The sequence below is a fragment of the Selaginella moellendorffii genome, unplaced genomic scaffold, assembly GCF_000143415.4.
Source record: "Selaginella moellendorffii unplaced genomic scaffold, v1.0 SELMOscaffold_0, whole genome shotgun sequence".
Lineage (NCBI taxonomy): Eukaryota > Viridiplantae > Streptophyta > Lycopodiopsida > Selaginellales > Selaginellaceae > Selaginella > Selaginella moellendorffii.
In genome coordinates this window covers 4,045,584-4,073,403 of record NW_003314261.1, presented here as the reverse complement: position 1 = coordinate 4,073,403, position 27,820 = coordinate 4,045,584, and the positions used below count along the sequence as shown (strand labels likewise).

At 48.6% G+C, this 27,820-nt stretch overlaps 9 protein-coding genes across 10 annotated transcripts; 4 read left to right on the top strand and 5 right to left on the bottom strand.

Annotated features, from left to right (window-relative positions):
- The first annotated feature begins 107 nt into the window (after positions 1-107).
- LOC112346178 lies at positions 108-1,943 on the top strand. 2 transcript variants are annotated; one of them, XM_024674483.1, is made up of 3 exons: positions 108-222; positions 395-603; positions 670-1,943. In XM_024674483.1, exons 2-3 carry the CDS (start codon positions 406-408, stop codon positions 1,846-1,848), a joined length of 1,377 nt encoding a protein of 458 aa, XP_024530251.1. In that variant the 5' UTR covers positions 108-222; positions 395-405; the 3' UTR covers positions 1,849-1,943. The 2 variants fall into 2 exon arrangements, with proteins under 2 accessions (XP_024530251.1, XP_024530244.1); XM_024674476.1 differs by having other exon boundaries at positions 661-1,943.
- Positions 1,944-2,104: 161 nt separating this feature from the next.
- LOC9641958 (phosphoglycerate mutase-like protein AT74) lies at positions 2,105-3,377 on the top strand. The gene is made up of 2 exons (XM_002961015.2): positions 2,105-2,738; positions 2,814-3,377. The coding sequence occupies exons 1-2, from the start codon at positions 2,288-2,290 to the stop codon at positions 3,311-3,313; spliced, it is 951 nt and encodes a 316-aa protein (XP_002961061.2). The 5' UTR covers positions 2,105-2,287; the 3' UTR covers positions 3,314-3,377.
- LOC9641957 (ervatamin-B) lies at positions 3,352-5,037 on the top strand. Its single transcript, XM_002961014.2, has 5 exons — positions 3,352-3,908; positions 3,969-4,195; positions 4,265-4,405; positions 4,459-4,827; positions 4,884-5,037. The coding sequence occupies exons 1-5, from the start codon at positions 3,452-3,454 to the stop codon at positions 4,944-4,946; spliced, it is 1,257 nt and encodes a 418-aa protein (XP_002961060.1). The 5' UTR covers positions 3,352-3,451; the 3' UTR covers positions 4,947-5,037.
- A 649-nt stretch (positions 5,038-5,686) lies between these two features.
- On the bottom strand, positions 5,687-8,730 carry LOC9641956 (OBERON-like protein). Its single transcript, XM_002960375.2, has 2 exons — positions 6,560-8,730; positions 5,687-6,508 (listed from the first exon to the last, which is right to left on the bottom strand). The coding sequence occupies exons 1-2, from the start codon at positions 8,403-8,405 to the stop codon at positions 5,937-5,939; spliced, it is 2,418 nt and encodes an 805-aa protein (XP_002960421.2). The 5' UTR covers positions 8,406-8,730; the 3' UTR covers positions 5,687-5,936.
- Positions 8,731-8,824: 94 nt separating this feature from the next.
- LOC9632062 (protein ZINC INDUCED FACILITATOR-LIKE 1) lies at positions 8,825-11,717 on the bottom strand. Its single transcript, XM_024677120.1, has 16 exons — positions 11,256-11,717; positions 11,136-11,176; positions 11,005-11,065; positions 10,844-10,946; positions 10,582-10,738; positions 10,461-10,523; positions 10,346-10,395; positions 10,196-10,271; positions 9,964-10,131; positions 9,827-9,914; positions 9,688-9,773; positions 9,511-9,618; positions 9,411-9,455; positions 9,237-9,325; positions 9,133-9,176; positions 8,825-9,063 (listed from the first exon to the last, which is right to left on the bottom strand). The coding sequence occupies exons 1-16, from the start codon at positions 11,464-11,466 to the stop codon at positions 8,954-8,956; spliced, it is 1,500 nt and encodes a 499-aa protein (XP_024532888.1). The 5' UTR covers positions 11,467-11,717; the 3' UTR covers positions 8,825-8,953.
- A 377-nt stretch (positions 11,718-12,094) lies between these two features.
- On the bottom strand, positions 12,095-14,663 carry LOC112346341 (protein ZINC INDUCED FACILITATOR-LIKE 1-like). The gene is made up of 16 exons (XM_024675082.1): positions 14,404-14,663; positions 14,291-14,331; positions 14,166-14,226; positions 14,010-14,112; positions 13,762-13,918; positions 13,632-13,694; positions 13,510-13,559; positions 13,372-13,447; positions 13,157-13,324; positions 13,023-13,110; positions 12,883-12,968; positions 12,713-12,820; positions 12,614-12,658; positions 12,437-12,525; positions 12,334-12,377; positions 12,095-12,277 (listed from the first exon to the last, which is right to left on the bottom strand). Exons 1-16 carry the CDS (start codon positions 14,597-14,599, stop codon positions 12,168-12,170), a joined length of 1,485 nt encoding a protein of 494 aa, XP_024530850.1. The 5' UTR covers positions 14,600-14,663; the 3' UTR covers positions 12,095-12,167.
- Positions 14,664-14,826: 163 nt separating this feature from the next.
- LOC9641955 (inosine triphosphate pyrophosphatase) lies at positions 14,827-15,991 on the bottom strand. Its single transcript, XM_024675091.1, has 8 exons — positions 15,847-15,991; positions 15,723-15,787; positions 15,601-15,664; positions 15,533-15,542; positions 15,444-15,475; positions 15,268-15,380; positions 15,124-15,200; positions 14,827-15,066 (listed from the first exon to the last, which is right to left on the bottom strand). The coding sequence occupies exons 1-8, from the start codon at positions 15,974-15,976 to the stop codon at positions 14,949-14,951; spliced, it is 609 nt and encodes a 202-aa protein (XP_024530859.1). The 5' UTR covers positions 15,977-15,991; the 3' UTR covers positions 14,827-14,948.
- Positions 15,992-16,242: 251 nt separating this feature from the next.
- LOC9641954 (basic leucine zipper 19) lies at positions 16,243-17,501 on the top strand. Its single transcript, XM_024674296.1, has 5 exons — positions 16,243-16,323; positions 16,386-16,728; positions 16,832-16,922; positions 16,982-17,108; positions 17,173-17,501. The coding sequence occupies exons 1-5, from the start codon at positions 16,254-16,256 to the stop codon at positions 17,484-17,486; spliced, it is 945 nt and encodes a 314-aa protein (XP_024530064.1). The 5' UTR covers positions 16,243-16,253; the 3' UTR covers positions 17,487-17,501.
- An 11-nt stretch (positions 17,502-17,512) lies between these two features.
- On the bottom strand, positions 17,513-20,166 carry LOC9641953 (monocopper oxidase-like protein SKU5). Its single transcript, XM_002960372.2, has 8 exons — positions 19,595-20,166; positions 19,404-19,513; positions 19,074-19,344; positions 18,905-19,007; positions 18,496-18,844; positions 18,059-18,424; positions 17,915-17,993; positions 17,513-17,851 (listed from the first exon to the last, which is right to left on the bottom strand). The coding sequence occupies exons 1-8, from the start codon at positions 19,727-19,729 to the stop codon at positions 17,651-17,653; spliced, it is 1,614 nt and encodes a 537-aa protein (XP_002960418.1). The 5' UTR covers positions 19,730-20,166; the 3' UTR covers positions 17,513-17,650.
- Positions 20,167-27,820: the final 7,654 nt, after the last annotated feature.

The window sequence follows — 27,820 nt, the reverse complement described above, 5'->3', positions numbered from 1 at the left end:
CATTTGGGTTGGGACTGGATTGGATTGGCATGGCCACGGCGCGGCTATAGGCTGTGGATCGCGCTCGCTCCTTGCAGCTAGGGTTTTTAGGGTAGCGAAGAATTTTGGGGCTTTTTTTTCTCGTGGCGAGAATTTTCGATTAGATTGATTTCTCTCCGGATCGATCTTGTTCCTGGAGGATTTCTTGGGGACTAGATCTGTGACAATCCTCGAGATCGAAAGGTGCGTTTGGTGTTTTTCCCTGTCGAGCCCTAACCCTAGATAATTTTTTTTTCCTTAACTCCTTTTTTCTTGCAAGTTGTTTTTCTTTGATAATTTTTGTATGAGGCAATTTAGCGAATTTTGATTGTACTCCTGGGGATGTTTGATGGAATCGATTATTTTCTTTCGACAGTCTCGTTCGCGATGATAGGACAACACAAGCGATCGCTCGAGCACTGTGTTTCCTTCCCGCCCGCAAAGTGTTTGAAGCACCAAGACGAGGCTTTGACGCGCAAGAGCGAGGACGAGTTTGTTCTAGAGTCCGGGGGAGCCGAGGACGAGGTAGTGGACATTGATCCATCGGACAACTTCCAGCACCACCACCACCACCACAACCACAAGGTACTCCAATCTTTCTTTCCATCTTCGATTCTCTTGTCTCAAACTTTGTCTTCCAAGTTCTTCCAGGTCCGCTTCGACGACTCGAGCACGGAAGCGTGCCTCAAAGGCTCCTCGGAGCCAACCCGGGACAACAGCTCGTCCCAGGAGATCTCGAGCCTGGAGCTGTGCTTCCCGGTTCAGGAATCCAGCATCAGCTCCCCGGCTCCCTCGCGCTTCTTCCAGGCCGCCTTGGAGGGCCTCCTGCCGAGGATCAAAGGAGTTCCAATCGGCCCCGACTACCAGGCCGAGGTTCCCCACTGGGATCCGGACAAGCCCAAGGAGGTGGACGAGGAGGAGGAAGCCTGGATCGGCGAGAGGGTCTGGCCGCCGGGTTCTCCGGAAGAAATCCAGAGCTCTTGCGACGACAGCGAGCGCGTAGGGAAGGGTAGAAGCCAGGAGTGTGGCTGCGAAGATCGGGGCTCGGTGGAGTGCGCGAGGCGGCACGTAGACGAGAGCCGGGGAAAGGTGGCGAGAGAGGTGGGAGCGCTGGTTTACGTCAAGCTCGGGCTGGAGGAGATGGGGGAGTGTGTGTCGCGGAGGTGGACGGAGCAGGAGGAGAAGATCTTCGGGGAGGTGGTGAGGCTCAACCCGGCGTCGCAGCGCAGGAACTTCTGGACGCCACTGCGCTACGCGTTCCCATCGCGGCGGCGGCGCGAGCTGGTGAGCTACTACTTCAACGTGTTTGTGCTCCGGCGGCGCGCGCTCCAGAACCGGTTTGATCGAGAGAATGTGGACTCGGACGACGACGAGAGCGATCTCCCGCCGCCGCCCGAGGAGGAGGACTGGGAGTCGGAGTACACAGACGAGGAGGAGGTCGTGGAGGCGGTGGCTGGAGGAGTACGGGAGGAGGAGGAAGAAGAGGAGGAGGAGGAGCTGGAGGAGGAGGATGAGGAGGAAGAAGAAGAAGAGAAAGAAGAGCAAGAACAACAAGGCGAAGTTTTGGGGACGACGACCGAGTTTTTGGAAGCGAGTAGCGGTGGTGGTGGTGGTGGCGGCGACGAGTTTGAGAAGTTTAGCTCCAAGGATGGCGGAGGATTCGCCAGGGAGGAGACGGAGAAGGAGATCTTGAGGCTGTCGAGGGCGCTGAGCCAGGGGGAGGAGGGATGGATCGCCGGGGAGATGGAGCTGGCGTCCACGAATGGAGCAATGCAGGAGTTTTTTGGGCGAGAGGGCGATGGGATCGTGAGCTGGGAGAGGAGCTCTTGAAACAAGAAGAATCGAATTGGAGCTCTATAGCTAGGACAAAGAAGAACTGTGTATATAAACCAAAGAAATTCTTTCAATAAACCCAAAGTTTGACACGCTGGCAACTATTGTGAAAACACGTCAGCAAACATGAACACGTCACTACGCGGGGATACACGTCAGCGACAGGCCACTCCCGGCTGGCCGACCACGTCAGCGAGATCGTGGCATCACGATCGCTTATTTGTTCGTGTCAAAGGTGGGCGATGGGCGACCACGGCGCGAATGTGGGTGGGAAGGATGTGAGATTGGAGGCTGGAATTGCGTATAAGTAGCGGCGTCGCCGCCAATCCCACCGCGGCATTCCAGCGCTTGTTTCGCGATCGGCGGTGGCGGGCATTGCGATCAGGGTTCTTGCAAGAAGAGGTTTAGGGTTTACGATCGATCGCGATTCGCGCGGATGATGGCCGAGGAGAGCAGGGCGCGGCGGCCGACGCGGATAATCCTGGTGCGCCACGGCCAGAGCGAGGGGAATGTGGACGAATCCAAGTACTCGTCCGTGGCGGACTACAAGATCCATCTCACCGAGGGCGGATTCCAGCAGGCAATCGCGTGCGGGCAAGAGGTACGCAGGATCATCGAGCGCGACGTGCGCGACGACTGGAAGGTGTATTTCTACGTTTCGCCGTACAAGCGGACGCGCTGCACGCTGCGCGGCATCGGGCGGGCGTTTGAGAAGGAGCGCATCCTGGGCGTGAGGGAGGAGCCACGGATCCGCGAGCAGGACTTCGGGAACTTCCAGTGCATGGAGGTGATGAAAGTGGTGAAGGAGACTCGGGATAGATTTGGGCGATTTTTCTATCGATTTCCAGAGGGGGAATCGGCAGCTGATGTGTTTGATCGAGTCACAAGTACGTTTCCTCGCTTTATTTTTTTTGTGTGTGTTCTTTGTCTTTCTTACGTAGTGTTCTTCGTCTTTGCGGCAGGCTTTCTCGAATCTCTATGGCGAGACATCGACATGAACAGGCTAAACCGCTCAAAGTCATCCGACTTGAACCTCATCATCGTCTCGCACGGGCTGACGATGCGAGTGTTTCTCATGCGGTGGTTCAAGTGGACGACGGAGCAATTCGAGCTGCTCAACAATCCACAGAACTGCGAGATCAGGGTGATGCAGCTCGGGAGTGGAGGGGAGTACAGTTTAGCCGTGCACCACAGCAGGCAGGAGCTTGAGAACTGGGGGCTCACTCCAGAGATGATCGCTGACCAGGAGTGGCGAGCAACAGCCATGAGAGGGAAGTGGAACGACGATTGGCCTTGGTCTGGGAGGGCCTTCTTCGACCACTTTGAGGACGAGCCACTGGGGGGAGCTCACAGTGGTGTTTTCGGGGTCGTAGATTCGGATTACAAGGGAGAGCAGAGTGAGTGGACTGGGGACACGACGTGCGAGAACGGAGACATACACTTGCGGATGCCACCGATATAAGAGGGACTAGGACACTGGCATGAAGCTTTTTCGTCGACTGGTTTTCCTCGTGCGACGACACGTTTTCCTCGTGGTGGTGAGATTGTGGATATAAAGGACGGTTAACTGGAGGAGGCCCGCAAGAGCGGATAGGCAGAGATGGCGAGCCTCCGGTCGCTTGTTGTTTTCGTTTCACTGGTAGTGGCATTTGGTCTTGCGGCAGCGCACGGTGGTCATTTGGATTTCTCGCCGGCCGATCTTGAGTCGGAAGACCGCATCACTGCATTGTTTGATGCGTGGTGCGAAGAGCACGGGAAGAGGTATGGCACTGAAGATGAGAGGCTGCTCAGGCGGGAAGTGTTCAAGGAGAAGCTGTTCCAGATCCAGGCTCACAACAGCCAGCAGCATTCTTACCAGCTCGGTCTCAATCAGTTCTCGGACCAGAGCCAGGAAGAAATGGAAGCTCGGCTCCCTCGTGTTGACGTCAAGGATCTGATGAAGAAGTGGGGCTCCGTCAAGGAGGAGGTCTCCAGCGTGGCTGCACCAGCGTCCATTGACTGGAGGCGAAAGGGAGCTGTTGTTGCTCGCGTGAAGGACATTGGCAGCAGCTGCAAAGGCAAGAAAAAACATCCCTTGCTTCTCTCTTTTCTGACACTTCGGGTTTGAGCATTTTCAGGAGCTAGCTGGACGTATGCAGCAACTGGAGCCGTGGAGGGGAGGCTCGCAATCGACGGCAATAGGCTGCAGGACCTTTCCGCTCAGCAGCTCCTGGATTGTGTTGACGAGGCAAACAAATGCACCACTCTCGATCCCGTTTTCGCTCTGGATTACGTTGCGGAGAATGGCTTGACGACTGAAAAACTTTATCCATACACTGGGACAATTGGACAATGCAAACCACTCGTGAGTTCTTTCTTCTTGTTCTATACATTTGGTTTCTTTACTGAACTCTTGAATCTTTGATTTTGGTAGCCATCTTCTTTGGTTACCATTTCTGGCGTGGAGAGGATCTACTCGTCAAGTGACGATACAGAACTGCTTAATGCTGTTGCAAAGCAGCCTGTCGCGGTGATAGTCGACGGAACAACGCCGCAGTTCATCAATTACCGCAGCGTAAGTGAATTGCAGCTATCCTTTATTTTCCTGACATCTTTCCCTCGCGACAGGGAATCTACACTGGACCTTTCGCGGACGCGGTCACCACTACATCACTCCTCGTTGTTGGATATGATACTCTCAACGGTGTTCCCTACTGGATCGCGAAAAACTCGTGGGGCTATGGCTGGGGCGAAGGCGGATACATCCGTATCAAGAGACAGGGAGGAGAACCATATGGTATTCTCAACATCAATGCGTTCCCATCCTATCCGACTGGAGCAGCTCCAGGGAGCAAGCCACCTCCTTGCGGTGGCAGCCAGAGTTGTCCCTCGGCAATGACTTGCTGCTGCATAGAACCGGCTATCGGATCCAAGTGCTCGCAGTACATGTGTTGTCCGAGCAAGTACTCGGATTGCCAGGGCGGCTGCTGCAAACAGGTAGGAAAGAAGATTTTTTCTTCTCACTTTCTGATTTTGATCCTGTTTTTTTGCAGAAGAAAAGCTTCTCTGTTGATGAAATGGTGTTCACAACTAAGAACCAGACGAGCTCCTATTGAGTTTTCTCGCCACGGTGGTGGTTGTTGCTGGTACTTCATTTTCATCCCGGTTCTGGGCTTTTCTTTTGACAATGTGATGGTCTTTCATGCCTCTAGTTCTTCCAGGATAGTTTTTCTAAAAGATCGCCATCGTTCTTGTCACTGGTAGTCACAGTGATAAGCTTGCAAGCGCTCTAGAACAAGGCAGGCTCCAACCCAGCCTAGAATCTCTTAAGCTTTTGCCAGAGCCAAACTCAACCAAGAAGCTCCACTCTCTCGTCCAGAAATCATCCCATCCCATGGTCTTCTCGATCAGCCAGACCGCGCGACTCGTCAGACGCCGAGGCCAAAGAGATCTTTGATCGAATGCCCTCTCGCAGTCTATCCCAGCAAATGCCCTGACGGGGCAAATGCGAGACTGTTCTATCTGGAGGGATTCCATCCAGGAGCGAGCGCTTTTAGATCGCTGGCATTACGCGCGAGGACCCAGCAAGAGCGCATCACATCGCTCGCGATCGCTGGGAATCTCGCTACCAGTCGCCTGCCCTCTTCCAGCGATGCCAAGAACACGCCTCCTGATCTCGATCTCTCGCCCCCGATTCCACATCGAATTCCCGCTGGTCAGCATGTACTAGCGGTGCGGCGCCTTCGATCTAGCGCGCGGGGCCTTGGATCGGACCGTGGATCGAGTACTTCGCGAGGATGGTTCCATACTCCTTGTTCTTGGGCATGATCAAACAATCCATAGGGATCTTCGATTCTTTTCACAAGCAAGCGTTGGGTTCTTATTCACAGAGTAGTCCGGCCATATAACAAGGACCTCCTTCTCGGAGCTCTCTAAGAACGTCCACACCCAAACTTGATCTAGCAAGCTTTCGGAAGTTTAACAAAAATGAGCTAAGATTTACCAGTTGTGACGAAGTTTTCGCTTCTTCCTGTGTGTGTTCTTTCCTCCAGAGAGCTCTTGCGATCTTTCTTCTCTCTCTCTTATCGGAAAAGCTCGACCCCCACTCACAGCATCTTGTTGCGTTTCATCACGTCCATCTTCATGAGCACGTCGTGCACGTCCGTCACCAGCTTGCTCTTCATCGAGTTGAAGTCCTGGAGCCCCTTCTCCAGCATCTGGTACTCCACAAAGCACCGCTTCCTCTTCTCCACCGCGTTGTTAACGTGGAGCTTGTACCCCTTGGCGACGTACTCCTCCTCCATCTTCTCGCTCTTGGCCAGCACGATCTTCCGCAGCCTCTCCGCCTCGAGCCGGGCCTCGTCGGCTCGCAGCTGGAACATCTTGGCCTCGGCCTGCTTTATGTGGATGGCGCTCTCCATCTCCTCGATCTCGCTCCGCTTCCTCGCCCGGCTGTACTGCATCTCGGCAATCTCGTTCCTCTTGGCCTCGAGCTCCCGGTCGAGAATCTGCAAGTTGCCGTTCCCAGAACCACTCTTGCTCTTCGCCACCATTTCCTCCGCAGCATTCGCGTAGCTGCCGCTTCGAACTGCAACCGCACCCGCAGGAACTTCTCCACCTCCATGCTGCTGCTGCTGCTGCTGCTGCACTTTGGCCGTCTCCAAATCGATCTTCCCCTCTGCAGGACAGCGTTTTCGTTAACGAAAATTAGGAAAAACAAGATTTTTACCTTGGAAGAACCGGACGATCGTCTCGCATAACTCGGAAGTGTCACCGCATCCCTCCACCTTGCCCAGCATTTTCTCGGCAATCCAGCACAGCTGTTTCCCTCTAGAGTCCTGGCTGCGCCGGAATATCCTCTGGATACAGTCGAGCTCCTGCCGCAGAGTCTCGGCGCTCCAATCCTTGGCGTACGTCGTAAACACCTCCCGGACGAAGCCAAACAAGTCCGAGGCATGGCCGCAAGCCACGCACACGAACTGCATCTCCGACTGCTTTCCACCTTGAGCACTCCCGGGCTTGATATACGACAGTCGGATCCCACAGTCGGTGTGGCACCAGTGGAGGCAAAAGTCGCAGCCAACCCAGCGGCAAGTGTTGGCCATGAAGTCGAACTTGGAGCAGGCGATGCACATACACCCGCTGCAAAATCCCTCCTTTTGTGAGCAAAACTGGCAGTCGCAGTCGTCAGTAGGGAGCTGGTTCTGGCACGCGAAGTTGCGGCACCGCTTCTGGAGGAAAACCTCCACGAGAGCCGCAGTAGACATCCGGTTCTCGCAGAGAAGAAAAGCCTGGATGCCCGTCTTCATCGCCACCAGGAGCTCCAGCTGCGTGCGGTGGGCAACGTAGAGGTTCTCGGCCGAGAGGTCGTTCCGCCGCTGGAGGATTCTTTGCAGCCGCAGGAACTCGTCCCGCTTCTCCACGCTGCCGAGCATCTCCGTGAGTGACTTCTTCAAGTCCTCGAGGAAGATATCCGGGAGCTCCTGGAGCTTGTTGGCCACCACCGCTACGGGATCCGCCGCCACCTCGTACAGCCCCACACGGTTCTCTCCTTGGAGGGACCTCTCCTCGGCCGCCTTGTGCTTGCCCCGTCGCGTACCAGCGTGCTTTCGAAAGCCCTCCTTGAGATCTGGGAACAAGGCGTGATACTGCTCCAAGTTGTAAGAGTTCCACTTGACGGGTGGTGGAACTTGGTGCTGGTGCTGGAAACCGGCACTGTTGCTGCTCCTGGTGATGGTGGTGGTGGTGGTGGTGCCATTGTTGTTGTTGGTGGTGGTGGTGGCCACGTTGTTCTTGTGAGCAGCAGCAGCAGCAGCGAGAGCTCCACTGTCCGGGAAAGGATTCCTACTTCTCTGGATGATCCCCTGAGGACCGAAGAGACCACCGTGAGACACCGTCTCGTTCTCGTGCCCAGCAACGTACTGCGTCGCGCTGGAGTTGAGATCATCCAGCGAGTTGTGCGTGAGCGAGCAGCTGGGATTGTGGACGAAGGATCTAGTGTTCACGGTGGTGGTGTTCGAGATGGAGCGAACGCTCATCTTCCCACTCACCAGTGAAGCCGAGGGAGCGTTACACCCGGAAGAACCCAGTGACAGAGATATCTCTCCACCACCACCACCACCGCCGCCGCCTCCTCCCAGCGAAGAAGACGGCTTCCTGGCCTTGATCGTCGTCTCCGGCGGGAAGAGCTTCTTACTTTCGCCAGCGCCCCAGCTCCCACCGAGCGTGAGCAGCAAATCATCCTTCGCTGGAGTAGCCATCGCCTTGTCCTTCGCTTCTAGCTTCTCGGGACTGCCGGAGCTCTTGGAGAGCACCACCACATCTTGGTCAGCTTCTTCTTTCTTCTCTTCCTCGCCCCTTTCCTCCTCCTCGCGATCGATCTCGTTCAAGTCGGGCTTGAGTGAAACCGCGGGACTGCTCTCCTTCCGCGTGGACTTGTCAAATCCCCCCTCTTCTTTTTCCTCCTCGCGACTGTGCCTGTCCTCTTCAATGACTTCCCTCTTCTCCTCCTCCACTACGCCCTTTGCCTCCTCGGTGGTGACCCCACATTCTTCCTTGATCACGCTCTCCTCCATACCCAAGCCCTGATCGCTCGAAAACTAGCCCGCGCGGAGGAGAGCGAAAGGAGCGAGATCGATCCCTACCTCCTGGGGCGGCCTATGATATGAGATGATTGATCGCTGGAGCCGAGGCCGCGGAAATCGCGAGGTCGCTCGCTAGCTCATTGTCTCACATCCCAAAGCTCGTCGTCTGTCGCCGACGAATCATCTATGAGTGATCTTTGCCGGGCGCTCGACGAATCTCGAGAGCAGCCACGCCCCGCCGATCCCTTCGAGGCGAGCCAGCTGCGCGCCACGCGGAGATCGCCGTCGTGCTCGTCACTTCCCCTGCTTTGCCCTAGATTCCTCCTCCCACGCACTCCTGCTGACTCACTACTCAGCTGCCGATGTGGCAGTGCTTACTCAGCACTCACTGCGGTATGACATGGACAGTCTGGAAAGAATGTTCTCGGTCCTCTAAAATATTCTTTACTCTCGCGAAAAACTTACACACTCGCAAAGAACAAATTTTACAACATAGATCTCGTTTCGATCTCGCAAAGAATCTTTGGTTTTATCTTCTATCAGTCGTCAGCAATTAGCCGGTTGGCCGATTTTGGGAGGAATGGCTCGAAAGATGTGAGAACCGTGAGCAGCGCAAACACGTTGAGAAAGAGGAACACCAAGTGATCGCCTGGAAACAGTCAGAATAAAGTAAGAACAAGAAGAAGAAGGAAAGAAAAAAAGGATTTTGGAACATTACCTGGGAAGAACCATGAGTGTTGTCTCTTTTGAGCATAAGAAAAGCTGAAAAGGAATCAAAGTCAGTGTTTCCTCGCGAATCTTTTTTCCTCTCGAAGAACTTACACTATTCCTCCAATCGCTGGGCCCAGTCCTTTGAAAACGGATACAATGCTGAGCGAGAAACCATTCGCGGCTCCTCTCTGGCGTTGCTTCTGTTGGAGAACATGATGAGAGTCAAGCAAAAAAAAAAAAAAAGAGAGGCAGCTCTTTTTTCTTCGGAGAAAAGCTCTAACGTACCACGCAATTGTTGATGAGGATGAACGACCCCGTCAATACTGCGGTCTGGAAGAGATTTACGAGTGTGAAAACTGGAACGCAAAGAGAAAGACAAGGTTACCGTGAGAATGTATTTGAGAATCGCGGCAGCATAGACCGTTACTGAAAGCCAAGGTCCTTGAATCCTGCCAAAGTATGGATATGCTACCAGCAGAGGAATTGTGATGAGCTGCTCAAAACAAAACAAAACAAAAGGAATGTTACGCTTGAGAAGAAACAAAAAAGTGTTGTAGCTTACGGCTCCAAACCGACAAGCCCGGATCGGTCCAACCATTCTACAAACTGTAGGAAAAACTCCAAGTTGAGCTCCAAGCATTGCACAGCCTGCAACACAAGTTCCAACATTTTTGTTTGAAGAATAAAGAGAACATTGGAACCTGCAACCGCTAGAACTGATCCAACTTGAGAACTCGTGAAACCGAGACCCCCGTACGACTTTGGGCTCACGGACCACAACGAAAACAACTGCAAGAACAAAGATAGATTCACAGCTTTTCTTGCTTTTTCTTCTTACCTCGCTGTAGGCCATATCATGTAGCGACCAAAGACAGTATAGCGTCGTAGCAGCCATCAAAGGCCAGTTCCTGAAAATGGACTCCACTTTCTCCTCTTTCGAATTGAGTGGATTCGACTTCTCCAAGTCTTCCACCTTTGGCACGGAGCTTTTCCTGTGCAGAGTTTCCTGAACAATAGAAACCACGAAAATTAGTTTCTATTTCTTTTCTCGTCCATACAGCCAGCCTTACTGGTAGGAGGCAGACAACGAATAGACCAAAAACAGCGATGGAGGAAATGCAAAGGGCCTGTAACAAGTATGGAAACCTTCCAGAGAGAAAGTTGAAAAGATAGAACAACGAAAGTGTCAGTGAGAACACCGCGAGATTTCAGTGCCTTACCGATCAAATAGTGACCCGCTCGTAAAGACGCTTGGGTACTTGAGAGCTGGCTGAGCAGCACACCACCAAAACGATGCGTTACATTCTTGAGCGAACTTTTCTTGTTTGGTCTTACTTGAGCCAGGTAGCCACCCACGGCAGGGCCGATGATGAGTCCCAATCCCCAAGCGGTCCCTACCTGACGACCAACGAGACACCAATCAAATTTTTCTTGTTGCGATGCGAGAATGATTTACCACAGAGAGTCCAAGCGGCTGCTGTTCTTCATTGCAGAGCTCCGATGCGTAGGCCTGGACGACGCCCAGCATCCCATTGAAGCAGCCGAGGATGAAGCGCGTGGTGACGGCCATCCAGAAATTGGTGCTCAGCCCAAACAGCGTGTTCAACACAACCCTGCACACGAACATCAGCCATGAACCAGCGAAGAACTCCTCGAGAACTAAATATGTTTCGACGCAAAGAAGATCGAACGAAATGTGGAATGCATCCACCACTTACACCGAGGCGACGCCCGCGAACATTGTTGGCTTCCGACCGAATCTGTCGGCAATGCTGCCCCACAGGATCCCGGTTGACGCCCTCCCGATCATGAAAGAGGATCCTAAGAGTGGATCTCTTGATCAGCACAACATATCAAAGCTCCAGAGTTTCATCCTCACCAATCCACCCCGCGTAGAATCCAATGTCTGTGTCCACCCTCGCAATGTGGAAGTCTTTCACCTATGAATCGAAACCAAAATTGCCAAGAAAACAAATCAATCGATGCGATCCATGAGATCCCGCCCCGTACCATGAAATAGACGAAGGGATAGACCACCGAGATTGGCAGAGCTGATAAAAAAGGATAGAATCAAACTTCTTATGACGAAAGCACTAGCTAGCGCGTAGTGATCTTGATCTTGGAGCTTACAGGTGCAAAGCAGGACAAAAGCGAGGCCGAGGAGCAGCCGCAGGGGAGCGCTGGCTTTGGGATGTTTGAGGTAGGCAACTCTGCATCCGGGGCAATCCGGATCGTGGTTGCAGCTCCGCATCTCGGCCTCCAGTTTCGCCGGATCCAGTAGCAGCGGCTGGTCCAGCGCATCTTGATCATTCGAGTGGAGCGCGTCGCGACCCACGGCCATGGCAAACAATGCGATCTATCTATCACCCAATTCACTCGACTCGAGATCCAGACCGACCAAACTTCCAATGCAATTAGTGTCGCTCGATCCTCCGAATTGTGATCGACCAGAGTGTGAGATCTCTTGTGCAATGGGAGTGGAACATAGAGGACCTCATATATACTTCTATACGAGTTTTCCAGGAGGACCTTACGTATGGTAGACTAATTCCAAAGTGGCGATGGGTTAGGCTCTACACATGGGCTGCTATGAGACGCAAAGATCCGGCGTGTTGGTCCTTGGAGTATGACATGTTTGGCGCTTTGTATAGATCATGGTACGCGATCTCCCGCTGATGATCCAACCGGTATAGCCGCTGAGCTATTCATCGCTCCAGAGGCTCGCTCCAAGACAATCGGAACATCTGTTGGGTGCTATTTATTGCGATCTTTATATGCTGCCAGCATGTTTTTGAGGCCTGGAGCATCACACATTAAATTCCAGAGAAAATGAAAACTATCCTAGAAAGCTAGAAATCATAAAAAGCTAACCAAGCTTTTTCCTGCAAGCACACAAGAATCCATTTTCCGTGACCACTGAAGCTTTTTCCAATGCTTACACCCTGAATGGAAAAATTCGAATTCCAAAGGACGCAAAACCCTAATCACGATTTATTATTTTCACCCTTCAGGGTTAAAAAATCAATAGAAGGCCTCCTTCTATCAGTCGTCAGCGATTAGCCGGTTGGCCGATTTTGGCAGGAATGGCTCGAAAGATGTGAGAACCGTGAGCAGCGCAAACACGTTGAGAAAGAGGAACACCAAGTGATCGCCTGGAAACAGTCAGAATAAAGTAAGAAGAAGAAAAAAAATGATTTTGGAACATTACCCGGGAAGAACCATGAATGTTGTCTCTTTTGAGCATAAGAAAAGCTGAAAAGGAATCGAAGTCAGTGTTTTCTAGCAAAGTTTTTTCCTCTCCAAGAACTCACACTATTCCTCCAATCGCTGGGCCCAGTCCTTTGAACACGGATACAATGCTGAGCGAGAAACCATTGGCGGCTCCTCTCTGGCGTTGCTTCTGGCCAATTTTTAGGAAACCATGGTGAGTGAGAGCCAATTAAAAAAAAAAGAGAGGCAGCTTTTTCTCTTCACAGAGAAAAACGTACCACGCAATTGTTGATGAGTATGAATGATCCCGTCATTACGGCGGTCTGGAAGAGATTTACGGTGTGAAAACTGGAAAGCAAAGAGAATGACAAGAATACCGTGACAATGCATTTGACAACCGAGGCAGCATAGACCGTTACAGAAAGCCAAGGTCCTTGAATCCTGCCAAAGTATGGATATGCTACCAGAAGGGGAATTGTGATAAGCTGCTCAAAACACACAAAGGAATGAGTGTTACGCTAAGGAAAAACTACATGTTGGAACTTACGGCTCCATACCGACAGGCCCGGATCGGTCCAAGGAGTCTACAAATTGTTGGAAAAACTCCAAGTTGAGATCCAAGTATTGCACAACCTACAACAAAAGTTCCACCAATTTAGTTTGGAGAAAGAAAGAGTAATTTCGAACCTGCAACTGCTAAAACTGATCCAACTTGAGAACTCGTGTAACCGAGACCCCCGTAAGACTTTGGGCTCACGGACCACAGAGCGAACAGCTGCAACAACCAACATAGGCGCGCATAGTTTTCCTTTCATTCTTACCTCGTCGTAGGCCATATCATGGAGCGACCAGAGACAGTATAGCGTCATAGCAGCCATCAAAGGCCAGTTCCTGAAGATAGACTCCACTTTCTCCTCTGTCGAATCGCCTGGATTCGATTTCTCCAAGTCTTTAACCTTTGGCACGGAGCTCTTCCTGTGCAATGTTTCCTGAAACCACAATACTTGGTTTTATTTCTTCTTTCGTTCACACTTACCGGTAAGAGGCAGACAACAAATAAACCAAGAACAGCGATGGAGGAAATGCAAAGGGCTTGCAATAAGTATGGAAACCTTGGAGAGAAAGAAAATTGATAGAATGTGAGAACAAACGAGAATTCATGAAAATACCTTACCGGTCAAACAGTGACCCGCTCGTGAAGACGTCTGGGTACTTGAGAGCTGGCTGAAAACATCACAACCAAAACGATGCGTTACAAGCGGCATTCTTGAGCAAAAGTTTTCGGTTTGATATTACTTGAGCCAAGAAGCCACCCAAAGCGGGGCCGACGATGAGTCCAAATCCCCAAGCGGTCCCTACCTGACGACCAACGAGACATCGATCAAATTCTTCTCGTTGCAAAATGACTGAAGGGATGATTTCTTACCACAGAGAGTCCGAGCGGCTGCTGTTCTTCGTTGCAGAGCTCCGATGCGTAGGCCTGGACGACGCCCAGCATCCCATTGAAGCAGCCGAGCAGGAAGCGCGTGGTGACGGCCATCCAGAAATTGGTGCTCAGCCCAAACAGCGTGTTCCACACAACCCTGCACGCATTTGTTTCCAAAAACTTTAGCCATCAACTAAAGAAATGCAGAAATCTCAAGGAACCAAATTCAAAAATGTAGCGCTACGTACACAGATGCGACACCCGCGAACATTGTCGGCTTCCGACCGTATCTGTCGGCAATGCTGCCCCATAGGATCCCGGTTGACGCCCTCCCGATCATGAAAGAGGATCCTACGAGTCGATCGAATAAACTTATCGAAACTTATCCAGAGCTTCATCCTCACCAATCCATCCCGCGTAGAATCCAATGTCTGCGTCCACCCTCGCAACGTGGAAGTCTTTCACCTGGATCATCATCCAAGTTGCCAAGAAACAAATCAATCGCTGTGATCCATGGGATCCCTCATACCATGAAATAGAGGAAGGGATAGACCACCGAGATTGGAAGACCTGCAAATCAAGGAAGGATGGGATCAACTAGCTAGTAGTGATCTTGATCTTGCAGCGGGGAGGGGAGCTTACAGGTGCAAAGCATGACGAAGCCGAGGCCGAGGAGCAGCCGGAGTGGAGCGCCGGCCTTGGGGTGTTTGAGGTAGGCAACTTTGCATCCGGGGCAATCCGGATCGTGGTTGCAGCTCCGCAGCTCCTCCTCCAGCTTTGCTGGATCGTCCTGCAGCAGCGGCTGCTCCAGCGCATCTTCGTCGCGAGACACGGCCATGGCACACAATTCGGGCGATCTCGAGATCGAGAAAAACGTGAACCCATTTCTCGGGGATTTTACGTATGGTAGACAAAGTCAGATCAACGACAGCCGCGGTGGATTACGACACATGGGCTGCTCCCGCGAGTGCCTCGCGCGCTTTGAACTTGCTAACGTGGAGACAACATTCACCGATCATTAGCTGGAATCTGGAGGGCCACTTTACTCTACTTTCACACCTTCGATCCATTGGAGAAGCGGATTAGCATAGAGGGATATATCAAAAGCTTACATTGCTTACGTAGATCTTCCTCGTGGCTGCTAGAAGCTTTTAGGAAAAGGAAAAGATGATTTTTTGTCGGTACATTTATGAATCATCGTTCCTCACAACGAAATCGTACTCCCGGAAATGATCTCGGACTTTGTCCAGTGCGCGGCGCCGGTGAGAGATCTTATTCTTCTCGTCCTTGGGCATTTCTGCGTAGCTGTGGCCCAGAGAAAAACTAGATGTAAGAAGGCGAATGATGGAGCAAAACACTCACGTAAAATCGCTTCCATCTGGCTGGAACACCGGATCCCAGCCGAAATCTGCTGGCCCTCTCGCTGGAACGATCTTCCCCTGTGAATCGCCCTTCTCTTAGAAACGGGGAAAGAAAGAAAAAACTCTTTTTCCGAGAAAAATCTACCTCAGTGCGTCCAACAAATGTTATAGGCTCAAAGCCAGGCCCGAGAGCTAGTGAGAAGACGCACAACGCATAAGCGGATTTATCTTTGTACGCTGCCAGCATGTTATTGAGGCCTGAAGCATCACACCACATTAGATACTAGAAAAAGAAAACGAATGAGAAGTATCGTATCAAACCTTCGTGGCCAAGCTTTTGAAGAAACCACTTCCTGCAAGCACAAAAGCATCCATTTTCCGAAACCAATGAGGCGTTTTCCAATGCTTACACATAAGGCCCTGAATGGAAAAATTCGAAGAGAATTAGTTCCTGCAAGAGCTTCCAAGAACTCAAAACCTGGAAGGCCATGTAGAGCATTGAAGCACAGGCATGTATCCTCGACGAGCACAGCTCCATCAATCTTCGCAAGAAAAAAAACCAAAACTTTTCTATCTACATTCTTCTTGGATTCGTGGCACCTGTTTGGCAGCAATGCGCGCCTTTTCTTTCGAGATCTCCTCGGGCTCTCCCTGAAGCTCCGGCACTGGAGAAAAGCCAACATTTAGAACGAAACTGCTCAATGCCGCTAGATGCGAAGCTTACAATCAACGCGCAGCGTCGAGAAGGGGATGGAATTGCCGAGGATCATCTTTACCTCCTCCAGCTTCTTGGCATTGCCTGTGACGAATGTGACGGGCTTCTTGAGCACCACCTCCGCCCTCACTAGCGCCATTGCGTCTCTTCTACCCAAAGCCCTAGAGTAACCCTAATGTGATTTAGCGCATAATCTTGAGAATAATGCGGATTATATCAAATTTAGGCAGTAAACTAATGGATGTCATCGTGGATGCCATTTTTAGCCAAACGTGCAAGCGTGCTCGCCATCTTCTTGTTACATTTTCTTTCTCTTTTTTTTTTCAAGAGATTAAAGAAAAAAAGGCTCTTTTCTACTTAAAACCGCTCCAGAAAGTTTTTAGTTTGTTTGTTGTTGATCAATCACTCTCGATCGAATGGAAGATTTTGGATGGCCTCTTGGATTTGGATTGCCCAATTTCGGGAGCAACAAAATCCACTCAACTGGTAGGCAAGTACTTGCAAGTGATTTGGGTTTTAATTCGCTCTCCACAATTCATGACACACAGGCTGGTTGATGAACGACTATTCCAACAGCAGTGCTACCACTTCCTCAGTCAAACACAGGAGATCTGTGAGTGACACTGCCGCTTTTATCGATAACGCCAGCCCTCCTCCAGCAATTGCACAAACAGATGAGAGACATGAGAAAGAGGAGCAGCTTGTCAAGAATCCACAACAGCTCTCAGATGTTCTTCTCGAGGGTTCTATGAACAAAATTGATATCTCCCCCAAGAATTCATCGCCAACAATCTCCGATGGCCAGGATGGTGATTGTGTTGTTGTCGCCAATCAAGTTCTAGACGATGATATATCTCTCGATCCCAGCTTGGATCCGAAAAGAGCCAGAAGGTATGCTTTCCTCTGCCTCTCTCGCACTCTCTCTGTTTCATAGGCTTTGTTTTCTCTCTTTTGTGAAGATCTTATGTTTCATAAACTTTGTGAAAAAATGTAGGATCATTGCAAACAGGCAATCTGCTCAGAGGTCGCGGATAAGAAAGCTACAGTACATAGCAGAATTGGAGAAGAACGTAAGTTCCTTACAGGTAAGATTGCCAATCAATTCATACAACACCTTTTGACCATCTATTTTCGTTTGAAAAAGATGGAAGTGTCAACACTCACACCTCAGGTCTCATTTTTGGACCACCAAAGAGTTCTTTTGAACGTCGACAACGGTGTTATGAAGCAGAGGATAGCTGCATTGGTGCAAAATGTGCGTCTCAAGGACGGTATGTTTACAAGAAAACACTTGTTTTTTTTTTTCGATGATCTCTACGATTGATCTTTTGGCAGCTCACAACGAAGCTCTTCGAAAAGAGGCCGAGAGTTTGAGGCAATTATACCAGCAGCAACAGCAACAATTTGAGATCCAGTACCACCAATTCGATGGATTCATTGGCAGCAATCCGCAAGATCACGGCAGCGGTAGCAGCAGCAACAGTGGAGTTCTCATCACCCACAAGAACACCAGCGCTCTCTTGAGTGGATCCGGAGGAGCAACTGAAAAGCTCGACGATGCTTGTTATAGCCACACTACCATGCCCGACTTTGGAGGCGCGACGACTAGAGCAACCTGTGCGCCTCTCTCACTCTCTCTAAAGTTCTAGCCACCCAAAAGAACGACTATTTCCCCTCGAGGAATCCATGGTCCCTCTTGAATTATTCAGTTGTAACTCACAGAACGATAGATTCATGTTTCCGATAAAAAAGAATGAAAAAAAAATCTCTTTTCTTCACCTCCAGAAGAAATCGAGAGCGTCGTTGGTTGTTTCTAGTTTAGACCCACGGCTTTGCCGCAGCGAAGAACGTTGCTGGGAATTGCCGTCTCCGTGCTCCTAGCCTCCTCCGGGTTGTAAACTCGCATGTAGAGATCCTGGCCCAAGTATTGCCGCGCGGGGTTTTGCGAGCGAATCTCCCACATTCCGACGTTGTCCAGGGACATGAAGATTGCAGTCCAGGACATTGGATAGACCTGCAAAGTTTTCCTGCTTTGAGCACGAAGAAACGAACCTCTGAAGGATCCAAGCACACGTACCTGGGTCGTGGATCGAGCAACAGCATCGTAGAGATTGTAAGTTAGCCTGCTGGTATCGTTCCAAGCTCCGGGTCCGAATCTGGATGAAACATACCAAGTAAAAACTCATTTTTTCTTCATTCTTTTCGTCATCTAAGTACGTACCCGACCACGAAAAACTGGTAGCCGTCAATATGCCACGACTGGATCACCTCCTCATTGTTCTGAAAGATGATCTCGATGAAGCTGTGGTAGTCCACGTTGAGAACCGAGGTTCCGAGGAACGGGGTGCTGAAGTAGGGGGAATCCGGGATGGAGTTGAGAGAGAAAACGCCTGGGATCTTGTAGTAATCGGCGAGCTTGAGAGGCGTGTCCGGATTAAAGTAGGAGATGTCGTTCACCGCAAACCGCTGCTTGCCGTTGATCATGGGAGCAGTGTTGAAGAGCTTGATAGTTCTTGACACGTTGATCACTCCATAGTGGAAGGAGCCTTGAGGATTTGGCCTGGCAGCTCCTGCTGTCAAGTTCCATCTGGAAAAGAGCCACAAGAACTTAGAACGATCCTCGAGAACAGAAGAAAAAGAGCTCTTTTATTTTTCTACCTGATGGACCAAGCTTGATTGAACGAGAAACCAACATCGCCTGGATCGGGCCCCGGGGGGAGTGTTCCACCGAGAGTTGACGGAGAATTGCTGTAGTGGAGGGTTGCCAGTCCGGTTAAAACTGGAACTCCAAAGCGACTGCTCGCGACAATGTGGAAGTCTCCCGGTGCTTGATCGGTGGTGATGATTACCGAGTAAGACTGGCCGACGTGAACGTCCAGCGAGTCGTAGAAGTTCTGGACGGTGTAGGAGCCCTCGGTCTCCACCAGGAGCATCCGGTGGCCTTCGATTCTAAAGTTGAGTGTTGTGGAAATTCCAACGTTTGATATCCTCAATCGGTAAGTGTTTGCTGCAAGAAAAAAATCGATTTTTCTTCTCACATCGCTATCACCAACTTAGTTCTACATACCTGGCTCTACGACAAAGTATGATCCATAGGGACCCCTGCCATTGATAAGCACACCGTCCGGAGCACCGATCATGAATCCAGCATCTAAAGTTCCTCGCAAAGCCTGCGAGAAAAACGAAGAACAGCTCAAGTTAAAGAAGAGAGAAGGAAGAAACAACGAGAGACTTACAGTGTGGTTTTGCTTGTACCAATCTCCAATGAGCATTGTGATGTCTCCGGCTGGTGGAGCAAATGGAACCGCAATGACTGCCCTGTTGTAAATCCGGATTCCACCATAGCCTCCAGCAGCTCGTTGCATGAGCAGCGAAGGATAGTAGAAGCCACTCCCAATCTGGTCTTTCACTTGGAACTTGTAAGTCCAGTTTGCTCCCGGTGGGATTGGACAATTTGTTCCAAGCACACCGTCTTGCCATGAACTTCTCCTCATCCACACCGCATTCCTGGAAGAAAAAACTTGAATGAAACCATGTCCAAACATTTCTTTGAGAAAATCTCTTACCAGGTGAAAAGAAGAGGCTCGTCCAGGCTGTTGAAAACATTGATCTCGAGGTTGTTGTTGGTGGTCACGGCGATCTCAGGCCCTGGAAGCTGGTTGTTGATAGCAATCACCTACAAAACCAAAAGAATCAAAAAGAAAGGAAAAAAAAACCATGAGAAACTTGGCCACATAGCTAAAGCTTGAGCTCTTACTCTTTGAGGAGCTCCCAGAGGCGCCAGATCCACAAACGAGACATTCCACTCAAAGTAGAGGTATGGGTCTTCGCCCCTGGCGCAGCTCGCGAGGACAAGCAGCACGAGAACCGCCAATGCAGGTCGGAGCTCCATGCTCCTGGGCTGCCAAATCGGTGTCCAAGCCAGCACGAGATGGAAAGCGAAGTAAAACTCCCTCTCTTCCTGCTGTGTTTCAAGCAGAAAAAGGAGCAAGGAGCGGGCTTAGCGAGAGGCCATCGCTGGAGCTGAGAAACCAATGCTATAGACGAATAAACTTCCGGATCATGGAAGAAGAAAACTTTGGCTGCTCCGCTACAAATCTAGCAAGCCCATCTGGATCACCAGCGAGAAAGGATCGAGACAACCCACACCCGGCCGAGAGACGCAAGGAACAAAACACTCTTTCGTAGACAAGGCGTGAGAAGTGGGTTTATAAATGGAAGAGAAGAGCTAAAGAGAAGATTCGAAGTAGTGAAAGGAAAAAACGAAGAAGATCAAAGTGTGAGTGTTCTTGCCTGGTAATGGAGGAAACGCGGATGACTCTGGTTTCAAGGTGGTGATTTTTGTCCACTTTTTCATTCTTTTTCTCTTGTTTTTTCGATTTTTTTTTTCTCTGTTGCTGCTGGCTCGCTGGCAGCCAGCCGTGTCCGATTTATAACTACGGCTGACCGCCCCCTGGAACACGGTTTGAATGTATGCGTATACGTAGATAGTGGTGACTGTCCGTCTTTCTCCTTGGATGCTCCCTCGTTTTCTCTTTCCTCGTTGTGATTGATGCCACCAAGTTTTGCCTTTAAAGTCGCAACTGTTCCTCGAGAAGAATTCATTGTTTTTGCTCTTGTTTGCCTGTGATTTGTTTATCTTCCGGATCGCACTAAGTTCTTACTTCTCAGCTACTTGATCCCGGATGATTGGAGGTTGACTTAGCAAAGAAAAGGATGAATCTCTGCTTGCTTGCGTCGGCGAGTTTTTAGTGATTTCTCCCTGGAGAGGCGAATTTTCCAGGAGCGTCGACGTCTGTTTCTGCCAGTGAGAGATCGGTTCTAAAAACACCTCGTGCGCGCATGTGAAAAGGCCGGATTTTGAGCCATGCACAGAACACAAGTTCCAAGTTCTTCCTCATATCCCACTCTTTGTAGTCGATCAGGAAAGAAAAACGAAAGAAAGAGAGAGTCAGAACCAGAAGAACACCAACCACGAACCTTACAAACAAAAGTGCGTGAATTTAAGGCTGGCTTTGATGCGCTGCCACATGAGAGATCCAAGTTGTCGAGGAAAACGAACGAGATCCAGCTTGCTCTCCAGCATACGAACGACCTTCCACTGGAAACGGCGCAGGCTTTTTTTTTTCCCCTCTTTTTATTCGATCCTAGTAGTGGTGACTGTTGCTGCAATCAAACACCGACGTGAGAAACATGTGAGCGCCCACAAAATCGCGTTTTTTCCTATCCGAAAGAATGACCAACCTCTAAATTTTGTCATTGTTGCTGCTCGAACGCTTCGTGATCTGTGAAAGTTATCAGTGTCTGTGAGACATGATCTTTTGTAGTTTCTATCTGGAGAACCTGTATCACTTTCGCTGAGATGTGATTGTCTGTTGTTTGTTTGTCTGAGTGTGGATTTTGCTGCTTCTTCCTCTGGACGTGAACGATCGCTGGCGCCCAGCTCATTTTCATCTCTTGCCGTTGGACAAGCTCCCAGGAGCCACCAGAAAACCGCTTTGTAACGGAAATCACAATCGAGCCATTTCGCAGTGTCTGAGTAGCTCTTTGCTGGTGGGGAAAGTTAGGAGAGAATAATTCTCCTTTCCTTCTCCTCCTAAAGCAAAACATAAACATACCTCAAGCTGCTCGAATAATGGATCATCAAAACATGTTGCGTTCGCAAAAACAATGTCGGCGTCTGACCAGTCTTCCTGAAAATGGAAATGCCATTAATCCGCTTGAGAAAAAAACAGTAAACATGAAACAGCACCTGGAGAAAGTCTCCTCGAACAAAACTGATGTCTTGATCGCGTCTGGAAGGATGCAAATAAGGGAGAACCTGCAAAACAATCTCAAGTTAAGTGTAAGTGTCCATACAACTTTTTTTTTTTCTTCTTCTTGAACCTCCAATTTGTACAGCAGAAGTAGCTCCTGATTCATCTCGTGCATGCCTGACAAAACGAAACAACACATAAGAACTTTTGCATACAGCGAAAAAACAGACATACTTGGGATAATCTCGATTCCACAAGATTTCACGCAGTCCGGCCGCAACATTGGAGCTAGAAACACAGGACGGCCAGCACCACATCCCAAGTCGTAGAACGCGAAGCCTTTCCCCGAGGAGTCCCCCATAGCCAGAGGCACACACAGCTCCAGCATCCTTGCAAAAGCTATAAAGCTTACCTGAGAGCGTCGAAGCAAAAAAGAAACAACACACCACTGTGGCGGAAGAACACAAAAAAGGAAGAAAAAACTGACTTCTCCATAGATGAGACACTTGGAAGTTTTAAGACTGTGCTGCTGTATCTCCATTGCTTTCCTACTCTCTACCTGGAAGATGATGATCCATCGCGTAGAACGAAACTAAGAGGAGCGAGTGCGTACCCGCCAAACCGGCGCTGGATGATCCCGGTACAAGCTTTCAATCAGCTCAAACGCATCTTTCCTGCTCAGCTGCTCTTTGGCAACGCTGCTGCCACAAGAAATCCTGCTGCTGCTGGCCGCTTTGGCGGGATCATCAGCGACGCAAGTTTGGACATTTGCAGCCCAGCAAAGACGCGAGTGGATCGAAAGCCGGCGGCAGCAAGCGCGAATCTCCCCCTCGCCCATTGCCCTAGCCACCAAGTTGCCAAGAATTAAAAGCTGGTATCGTTCAAGAGTGTCAAACTATGAGAATAAATTGAAAAAGGAAGATTACAAGCTTCATTCAACAAGTTTTTCAGCTGGACTGCGTTTCAGATGGACTTATCTCTGACCTGGAAAAGTTTTGCAAGAGTTAAGTTGCACGCATGAATACAGTTGTTCCAAGGTATTCAAAATTGACTTGATCTCATTGGCAAAGTGTGAGGCGTGACAATACATACAAATATATGATAAAGGACCTTTATTCAAGAGCTTGATACGTTGTGTAGAAGCAACATTCCTGGGACGCAACAGGTTTTCAGGCAGTAAAAAATGCATTGACCTGCATGGATGGAGCAAGTGTCCGTCCCGACCATCTGTTCTCTTGGTCACTTTCCATTCCCATGACCACAACCTGCAAATTTTATCAATAGTGTATTTCCCAGATAACATACTCACTTACATGGCGCTGCAAGATGAACGCGAGTCATCTTAATACCATCAGACTTGCTGTTCTTGGAAAGTTGTTCTTGAATCAAAAACACTTGCCAGTCAAGAGATGTGTCAACTAAAAAGAAGAGGTGGCCATACCTTTTCTGTTCCTTTCACAACAAAATACCAGGCATGGAGAGTGCATCTGTGGAGACCCTGTGGTGCATCTTCTTTGAATGAGCAGCACATCAAGATTTCCCTCAGGAATGGACTTTAAACTGTGTGGTTCCCATCTATAAATCTGGAGATCCTATGGTCCCAGAAGATTACCAGACCATTATAGTGAACTCTATCTTCTCCAAGTTATTTATAACTATTCTAGAGTGAAACCAACTCCAAATGAACTGAACAAAACACCCTAAATAATGCATGTACCAAATGTTGAATTCTCTCTCTCTTTGACTTGATGTAAATAACACTTCATTTCAAGAACTAAACACCCTAAATAATTCATGTACCAGATGTCAAATTCTCTCTCTCTCTCTCTCTCTCTCTCTCTCTCTCTCTCTCTCTCTCTCTCGGTAATGATTAATATTCTTTTACTTAAGCAAACTTTCAAGGTGATATCTAGAATATATTTAAATATCTTAGAATATTCTACCATCCAACAGTTGTTATTCATTTAGATTAATTTCTTATTTATAATTTATAAATATGTTTATACTTTATAAACTTTCCTAAAAAATTTCTAGTATATTCTAGTTTATTCTACCATATTATCATTGGTATTCAATAAAATTAATCTTGTGTTTATAAATTAAAAACATATTTAAAATTATAAACTTCCATTTGATCAAATGAATTAATAAATATGAATAACACTAATATTAAGCAAATCACATGTAATGCACAATAAAATTTTCTTTATTTAGAGAGTTTCTCAAAAAATCTTATAAAAAGCCTTTAAATCTATTTAGATAAAATAAATGCTCTATCACAGCTCATAAGTTATTTTTTAAATTTTGTTTGCTTATTTTGTTAAAGGAAGGCCAATTATGATTACTGAATATCAACCTTGGTTTGAGCATTTGATTTTTGTATTATTTCGATTTAATGTTGAGCTGCTGTTAAACACTTTAGAGGCTATCCCAAGACCTTAGTCAGAATGGATACACCTAGAACACCATGTCACAAAATCACTATTTGTATAATAAATTATGCAATTGAGTTGGTTGTTATATTATGTAGGTGTATATTTAAATCCAACACATGAGGTAATCATATGTAATGATGATGTACTGATTACTCTATAGTAGATTTAGAAAAGGCTATATTAAGTCATATATGACCAATGGGAAACTTAAATTAGTTTTAATGACTTAACAAGTTGGCAGAGCTAAAACTTTTTAAAGGTTTTATATGCTTAGAAACATAATGATGCATTTGAGAGCATGTTACACAACCTTATGCGTAAGAATTGATATCACAATTGTATGATCTATCTCAATCAAGATATTTAATCCATGAAATAAGGCATGAAACTCTAAAAATACCTCTACAATAGCTCTCCACATCAATGATAGAATAACTAATATACCTAATAAGATATAGAATCATTAGCAGTTTTTTTCATTAAGTCAATAATAAAACCCATATTAAAAGCATTTATGTGAAAGATAAGTCTACAACAAAAGTAAGAATAGTGTAAAACCAATGTAAAAGTCAAAAGCTTTTTAAGCTTTTCAAATGCTTTCTAAAATTTTTACAACCAAAAACATTGCACATTTTGCAAAATCAAACTTCACAAATAGAAGAAATTTGGAAAAACATTGGCACAAATTTCTAAAAAAACAGCCTTTCTCAAGACATTATACAACTTTGCAATATTAAAAGGAACAATAACTTTATCAATAACCTACATCATGTAAAGATCTAATTGCACTTTATCTCATGAAATTAAAAACCCCAAGTCCTTCTATAAAAGTTTTATCCAAATTTACACTTTCAAAGTTTGAGTTTGAGAAAATGCTTCTCAAGGATCTAAAGCACTTTTTTGACGTGTTTAACACCCACAAACTCGCATACATGTTAGACTCTTTGGTCCAATATGCATGTTACCAAATAAGTTTATACAAACTCCTCAAAACCTTTTAACATTTTATCTATCATCTATTTGTGAGACACAAATCCCTAAGCCCCAAAGTGCCACGTGGTAGTGGCTAAAGCAAAAGCCAAACGAGCGTAACACATTTGGACTAAAAGGCTCCAACTTGAAAGGTTAAGAGCAGAAATAGAACTCCCAACGGAGTGCTCAAAGAACGAGCATGAAGCAAGCAATAAACAAGGCTCCAAAAAGGGACCCGAGTTGGAGTCCGAGATGAAGTCCGAGGTGGACCCGAGATGGAGTCCGAGATGGAGTCTGAGATGGACCCGAGTTGGAGTCTGAGATGGAGTCTGAGGTGGACCCGAGATGGAGTTTGAGATGGAGTCCGAGGTGGACCCGAGATGGAGTCTGAGATGGAGTCCGAGATGGACCCGAGTTGGAATCCAAGATGGAGTCCGAGGTGGACCTGAGATGGAGTCCGAGATGAACCCGAGTTGGAGTATGAGGTGGAGTCCGAGATGGAGTTCGAGATGGAGTCCGAGAAGGACCCGAGATGGAGTCCGAGATGGACCGAGACGGAGTCCAAGATGGAGTCTGAGATGGACTCGAGATGGAATCTGAGATGGAGTCTGAGAAGAACCCGAGATGGAGTCCGAGGTCGAGACCGAGACCAGGACGAAGACCGAGACCGGGACTGAGATCGAGACCGAGACCGAGACCGAGACCGGGACCGAGACTGGGACCGAGGCCGAGACCGAGCCCGAGCCCGAGCCTGAGTCCGAGTCCAAGTCCAAGTCCGAGTCCGAGTCTGAGTCCGAGTCCGAGTCTGAGTCCGAGTTCGAGTTCGAGTCCGAGTTCGAGTTCGAGTCCGAGTCTGAGTCCGAGTTCGAGTCCGAGTCCGAGTCTAAGAGGGTGAAAGCCCAAAGCGTTCGTCTCCCAGACCTTGGGGGGTTTGGTGAGCTCCAAAAGTATAGTAAGGGGGAGGACTACAGTGGAGCCAGTTTGCCCAAGAAAGGCCAATTTAGCCCAGGAAGGCCAGACCCAGTGTTGGGTGATGAACTGACCACTGGGAAGTCTAAGACTAAAGTGAATATGGACCAACAAGCAGGGTATCTTGGTGAAGTGTTCGAGAGTCAGCTCTAGTTCTCCTAGGAGATCGACTGGCCGATGCTCCCAGTCCAAGTGTGGGTGGCACTACCTACTTGGATACTTAGTGTGGCTCAACGGAACCTCGCTCTAAGCCCATGGCTAGAGCACCTAAAGGTGGAAGGTGGGAAGAGTACCCATGAGGCTCGCGTAGGGCCATGGTGTTCCGAAATGTTGTCCCGAAATCCCAAATGGGGAAAAGAGGAAGAACAATCCTCTAGTGTAGTGACTACGGATATAATCATATGGTGAGGAAGTCCTAGAGAACAATGGGACTTAGTGGCTAGGCCTGCAGGCCTTGATCTAGTGGTAGTGTGTAAGCAACCAAAGAGAACGACTCGAGAGACGATCCATAAAGGTTCAAATATAGAGGGAAAGGGCCCATGAATAAGAGTGCACCCCCTTTTCCAATCGGTTAAGGGTCTTGGGATATTTGGGGTTAAGCGTCCTTGGGTTTGAATAGTACTGGGCTGGGTGACCTCCCGGGAAGTCCAAACTTAGGAGATTACATTTGGTATCAGAGGGGTCTCGGGTCCGACTCTGTTGGTTGGCTAGGGGAATCGCACCACATGTTGATTGACATCTGGCTAGTCCAGTTTGCTCCCACTGGGCTCGACCCGAGGGGTAGGGTGTCAAGAGAGCGAGGCTCTCGGGAGAGCTGTGGCTCTCAGCTTCCGTTCACGAGGGCGTGAACTTGCAGGGAAGCGTGGTGAATTGTAAGCAACCAAAGGGAACGACTCGAGAGACGATCCATAAGGGTTCAAATATAGAGGGAAAGGGCCCATGAATAAGAGTGCACCCCCTTTTCCAATCGGTTAAGGGTCTTGGGATATTTGGGGTTAATCGTCCTTGGGTTTGAATAGTACTGGGCTGGGTGACCTCCCGGGAAGTCCAAACTTAGGAGCTTACACAGTGTTGGTGAACATGGCCATGGACGGAAAAGGGACTTGGTAGGAACTGACAAAGGAATGTTGGGGAAGGCTATTCCCCATGTCTATGGGCATCCTAAGGATGCTAAGGAGTGGATCTAGGATGACCACTCGTGGACAGACGGCCTAGTCTTGGAGAGACGGGATTGTGATGCAAGTGGTATTGGACCACCAGTGCGGCAAAGGTGAATGGGCATGGCCTTAGCGTAATGGGATGATATATCAGTGGTACCTTTGGGTGTCGGTCTTGGGACTGGACACGTGGAGCACCTTGACCAAGTGCAAGGGTTGAGTGGCATGGATGCCATTCTCGGGACTAGCAAGTCCCAAGTCCTGAATTGGACTTAAGGAGGTTGTGAATAAGACCCCTCTAAGTGGTCAGAGGTGTGGTTAAGTGACTAAATTAGAATCGAAAATTTAGTCGTTAACACTATTGAGGTGTTTCCATCATTTTAAATAATATCACTATAAACTCATAAAAACTATTGGAGTTGGAAAAGCTATTTTAGCTCCATCAGTTAGATTTATGGGTATTGTTACTCTGAACTATACCATGCCTACACTGGCCCAAGGTTAAAATCATCACACCTCTCATTGCATTCATAAATGGGATTACAATTTGATTTGATTACATAAAGACCATTGTATTAAAGACCATTGCACCTCTCTCTACAATCTACTTTATACTTGCCTTGCAATTAAGATTATTGGTTTCAATTATGATTACGATCACCATTGCATATGTGATTATTTGATCTTCACTGAG